General features: G+C 46.4%; 1 protein-coding gene across 1 annotated transcript in view; it reads right to left on the bottom strand.

The window, feature by feature from the left end:
• Positions 1–439: 439 nt before the first annotated feature.
• EMC1 (ER membrane protein complex subunit 1) overlaps positions 440–6,000 on the bottom strand; it is a 755,368-nt gene continuing 749,807 nt past the window's right edge. The window contains exon 23 of the mRNA XM_069610395.1: positions 440–1,670. Coding sequence (XP_069466496.1) covers positions 1,491–1,670 — 180 coding nt within the window. The 3' untranslated portion in view covers positions 440–1,490. The remainder of the gene's footprint in view (positions 1,671–6,000) is intronic.

The following is a 6,000-nucleotide window of genomic DNA, read 5'->3' as shown; positions in this document are numbered from 1 at the left end:
CCTTCTTTTACATATCAATGTAGCGTACATCGTGGGTAACAATCTTTAAAAGGGTGCTTTAGCGTTTTACACACAAATTGTAAAAGCAGACACAGATTTCCTAGTTACCTGAAGCTGCATTGGGGCCTTTCATATGGAAATGCCCTGTTGCAGTGCCAATTGCCTAACAATCCACACTCAAGAAAGGCACTGCTGAGAACAAAAGGAAAGTCATTGCACAGACCAAAACTCACTTCATCGTCTGGACCTCTTCCTACTCATGATGGCTCTGAAGGTCATCAGGCCCCTTAATGGCCAAGAATGTCAGAGGTGGGAGGTGCGATGGTAGCCTAATTTTCTCAATAGTGTTGTGCCCATGAGAAGATGCAGTTGGAAGACAAGATCAACGCAGCAAAGTTAAGAAACGTAATCCATGCTGAAAAATTACTACCACCAGCAATTTTAAATTATAATTTAACTTTTTAATGTAGCCCATTTGCTTCCAATGCAAAGATCACAGATGCCAACAAAAACCTTTTAGTGAACCATTTACAACAATGTCATGTGAACAGTGTGCTGTATGCAACTGTATGCTGTATTTCAACAGGAGGCTGTGCAGATAAATCCTTCTAAACCCAGTAGAATGTAGAGTGTAGAGGTACATTTCCACCCACCATTGCAAAGAACAACACTCAGTACTGAAATAATTTATATACATCATCATTGCAAATGGCTAAAACCCATTGTTATCCCCCTTCCATCGTCTACACATAACATGCACAGAAAATCTCAATGTTCTTCAAAGGAATCCAGTCTGCCTCTGAACAGAGGAAACTCTCCAAAACGCCCAAATGTTACCGGGACAATTTTGTTCTGAGCCCAGTCCAGCCCTTCCGATCACAGCACTGTGCAGATAGGACGCAGACACATGCCATTTGAAATATAAGTAGAAAATAAAAACAGAAACATACAGAACAGTCCATATAAATTACGAGAGCTGCCTTAGAGATCATCAACGAATTGGCTAAAGTGTTTCTGTGCTTTCTCCACACTCATTCTGGCAGCTCATGAGTCCTTTAATTCAGAGTAGATCAAGAGTTACGAGCAATGGTAGTAAATCATGTATTGCCTTGCACCGACTGCAAGGCTCCCATCAGGTCGGAGGATACGCTATAAGATAGCCCACTGCAGAGCATTGCAGTCATTTTCCATTGGCTGTTCGGGGCAGTGCAAGAGTTGGCGTTCACGGGTAGTATACAGCAGAATGAGAATCTCAACCAGTCTCGCATTTTTACACTGATGCTTGAAAACTTTAGTCAATTGGGGCACATTCTAAAGGAAGTTCCAGGTCCCATTTGCAGAGTGGTCAGCAGAAATAGGTTTTTGGAAAGATGGTGTTTGCAGTCAAAGCATCTGATCTGGCCTCTACCACTTTGCAGGGAACGCGTCATATTTCAGGGACCGGTCTGCGACAGACCAAGCCTCTGCTCTGCCCGCAAATCTGCTTGTTTTTATCGCCAGGCACGGTTCAGCAGCTTCACCTGCGCCAATCTCTTTGTTATCATAGTGGCAAAGATCAGTCCAAAGAGGACGCTGCTGATCAGGATGTAGTCATAGTCGTCCTTCAAGACATCAAACTGCTTGGATGGGTAAACCCGGGTTTGGTAGATATCCAGGCCATAGGCCACCACCTAGCAACGAGAAAGTAACATCGTTGGATTACTGTCACTGGTTCCAAGAAAGGCAGAGCCAACCACCAGAGGAACACATGCATAATGGTTTCGTACAACAATGAGGTAAAGTATTTGAAAGTTGCATATTCGAGAAAGGCAGCAGGCTTGCACACATTTCAATTCACCTAGAAAGAAGACCTCTGTGGGGAGACGTTTTGCAGTGGAACTTTCTAAATCCCTGTTCTTTTTAAACACAAGATTATCGCCCCTGGATGGCTGCATCAAGTAGTATCAATATTATACCTCATTGCCGAAAACACATTAGTTGAAAGCACAAGCCAACTGGAGGGGTAAATCCTAGGGCAAATTAAAATATGAATGCAAGTTTGTTGCTTTTCATTAAGGTGCAGCTGGCAACTACTTCAATTATAGCTTTTTTTTCTAAAACGCACAGGAAATGCTCTTTGTAGAACAAATTACCTACCCGAGTAACGTTCTTTCTGATGAAGCAGTAGTCCATCCTCCCAGATTCCTTATCTTGGATATACATATTCCAGCGCCAGCTGCTACTCAAACATTTTCAGCCACCAGGGAGGAACCATAAGGCTTGGCTACCCTCTGTAGCGTTCCCATGATGCCATACAAGATGTCAGGGGGAGTCTATACGATGGCATTGGTGCCCCATGACCTCTATTCCATATTTTTCTTTAACACTCAGCAGCTAAGGGATCACAGAATTGGGATAGGATGGTGATGAGGAACCTGTGGAAGGAAGGACTAATCCATCAGAAAGTACATTACCAAGATGTATCTTGTTCCGGATTCCATCCTTCCACAGATTCCTTATTTTTATTAAAGTATTTTTATTGGCATTTATGAATACAGCAGTACCTTCTTTGTTCAGTTTACACATTGTATCATGTCAATATATGTGGCTGCTATACATCAATGAGAACTTTAAATTCAAACAAAATAAACACAACAAATGGTCTTCAATTCTGGTATAGTAGTATAGGGAACACAGCTGTTCGTGCAAAGGGGCTTGGCAATCATATTGCAGTCTCGGCCAAGGGATGTCTAGTTGGGTTCCTTCGTCAGGCCAGCTCATAGCCTCATAATATGGGCAACCCAGGTTCCATTGTTATTTCTTAATGGGGGCCTATCGTCAGCGGGTGGAACATGGCCCATGTGAGCACCCTCCAGGCCTCGAACGCTGGTCCTGCTTCGTCGCCAGCCCATCTCCCCATACTTTTGTTTCTTCGTTGGACCAGTGTTCTATGTCAGTACACCATCTGACAAATTGTGGCCCTCCTGCTTTCTTCCACGCCATAGCAATGGTCCATTTGACTAATACACATGCCATATCCATAAATGTGTTTATGTGTCTGACTTTGCCAATTCTTGGGTAGGCCCCCCGCAAGCATTCTTTGGGTGTCCAGTCATACCTGATCACTCCAGCTTTCCTACAGGCCTGTTCTATTTTGGCCCAGAATTGGTGCGCTTTCGGACACTCCCAGAACATATGCATCATTCCTGCTCCTTCTGACCTGCACCAAGGGCAGCCCGGGTCAGCCTTTGCGTTGATTTTGGTTACTTTAGCAGGGGTCATGTAGGTTCTATACAGGACATTTAGCTGGATTAATCTGAACCAGGCGTTTGATACTTCGAGGGAACGCCAGAATCATTTCCCATTCCTTCTTGGCAATGGCAACCCCCAAGTCCGATTCCCAGCTTTGTTTTAGTTTGTCACTTTTGGGGTTAGATCTATCTGCCAGTGAGCTGTAAATCCTGGACACTGGTCTCCATCCGTCTCCCAGATTGTGCAGCAACGCTAACAGTGGGTCTACTTCAGGTTCCCCAGGCCATTCCCTCCAGCGCTTCTTTGCCATCCTCCTAATCCTTTGATACCATAGGAATTGGCCTCTGGGAAAGCCTTCTCTGTCTCCCATTGATTCAAATTCTCTGAAAACCCCTTCCTCGTATGTGTCTCCCCAGGTGTAGATGACAAATCCTTCCCATAGCCTCACAGTTGTCAGGTCTGCCTTGGTTACACAAACCATGGATGTGATCGGGGTCTCAGGTGAATAGGGGGTGCACGCGCCCTTTTAGCCTCAAAGCTCTGTCCCAGACCCTCCTGCCTAGTGATACGATCATTGGATTACTGCCTAGGCATCTAATTGGGGCCCAGAGCACCTCCTTCAGGCGTACTGGTAATACGAGTTGCTTAATCAGCTTCGTTTCCGAGGTAGTCTCATCTGCCAACCACTTGGCAGCGAAGCCGAGTTGTACTGCTAAGTAATATCTCTCTAGGTCAGGCAGCTGGACTCCACCCTCTTTGTAGGGTAACGTAAGTGTGACCAGGGATAATTTGTGTCTGGTGGGGCCCCAGAGGAGTTCTTTCAGAAGTTTCTCTACCAGGCGGAAAAAAAGGGGTTTGGATGTAGCCCTGTACATTGTGAAAAAAGTATAAGAACCGTGGTAGGACTATCATTTTGGCAATGGAAACCCTGCCCATCACCGAGAGTGGAAGCTTTGCCCAGAACTTCATGGACCTCCTGAGTCCCTGCACCGCCATCCCAGTGTTTCCCTCAGGCATTAATGCGGGTGTGTGCCAAACATTGACTCCAAGGTACCTGAACGAGTGTAGTTGCCATTGGATCCCGACACTCGGGAGTTTGTTCACCTGTTTGTTTTGTAATCCTGCCAGTGGAAATATGCAGGACTTCTCCCTGCTAAAGGAGATCCCGGACACCTTGGCGTAGTTCTCCAGTACGTCTAAGATCGTTGGCACATTAAGGTGAGGGTCCCGTACGAGTAGTAGTACGTCATCTGCATATAGGGACACAATATGTTGCACTCCACCTGCGCCTATATCCGCATCAAAGAATTGCTTCTGCAAGTATATAGCTATAGGTTCCAATCCCAGGATATAGAGCATTGGTGATAGTGGGCAACCCTGCCTGGTGGCCCTTTGGATATGCCAGGGTGGCGATACAGTTCTACCTGTTTTAACCCTCACAACTGGCGCTTCGTACACTATCTTGACCAACCCAATAAAGTATTCGCCCAACCCAAACTGCTCCAGGGCGGCTGTCAGCCATTCCCAGTAGATGGAATCAAACGCCTTTATGGCGTCCAAGGATACCACAGCATAATGTTCCTGTGAGTCCGCTGTTGGCGCGAGTATGTGTTGCAATCTGTGTTGCAACGCCGTGTTTCTCCCAAGTATGAACCCCGTTTGATCCTCGTGTACTATAGACCCGATGACTTTCGTCAAGCGTTTGGCCAGAATGGTTGGTATTTTTATGTTGTAGTTTAGCATTGCCAGCAGCCTATATGACCCGCAGTCGTCCGTGGGTTTCGCAGGTTTAGGTATAGGTACCACTAGTGTCTCCCTCATGCTCCGGGGCAGCACTTTTGTATCATATGCTTCCTTAAAGACCTTGTGTAGGATTGGGGACAACTCAGAGGTGTATGTCTTGTAGAACTCCGGGGCTAACCCGTCGCTCCCAGGGGTCTTGCACGTGGTCAGTGATTTGATCGCATCACTTATATCTTCCATGGTTAGTTCCTTATTGAGCATTCCCCGTTGAGCATTGTCTAAACGGGGCAGGACAATTTCATCTAATGTACCCAAGATATCTTCTTGGGGCGTTATCTTGTTGTGGTTGTACAATCGGGAGTAAAAGCTAAAGACGTCGTTAATTGACGCCTGTGTTGTATGTACCAAGCATGATTCATCTTTGATTGCAGTGATTGGATGCCTAGGGCTCTCCTTTTTGCACAGGCACGACAGCAGCCTACCGTGCTTGTCCCCCTCTGAGTGGGACATGGTGGTTTTTGCTATGTAGTCAAATTTTGATAGTCTTGCCCAGGCCTTTTGGCATTCCTCCCTCGCTGCCGCCAGGTCTGACTCCCGATTCCCTGGATTTGCAAGCTGCAGCCTCCATCAGTTTAACTTTCCTCTTGCATTCCTCCAGTTCACTTCGCAGTGTCTTTCTAATGCCCCCAGCCTTAGCCATGACCTCCCCTGGAACGACTACCTTCAGGACTTCTGAGACCATGTCCCAACCTTTCACGCTCCCTACGTTGTTATCTCTGTACTCCTCTATGCTAGTCCGAAGGCCCTCTTTAAATGCATCATCGGTTAACGAGTCAGCCAGAATGCGCCATAGGGGCATGAGGGGGGCCTAGGGTCCCACATCTTCCAGTCCTTTAATAGAGGTGAGTGATCGGATATCGACCTGCCCAGGTATGTAGCCAACTCTACTTGCGGAAGTTGTGTTCTATCTATTAGCAGATAATCTATTCTTGTGCATAACCCTTGGGGGGAGGAAAAGTACGAGTA

This window comes from Ambystoma mexicanum, chromosome 8 (genome assembly GCF_040938575.1).
Source record: "Ambystoma mexicanum isolate Mex_15411 chromosome 8, UKY_AmexF1_1, whole genome shotgun sequence".
In the NCBI taxonomy this organism is placed as follows: domain Eukaryota; kingdom Metazoa; phylum Chordata; class Amphibia; order Caudata; family Ambystomatidae; genus Ambystoma; species Ambystoma mexicanum.
Note: the sequence above shows the minus strand (reverse complement) of the source record. Positions and strands in the feature narration are given on the sequence as shown.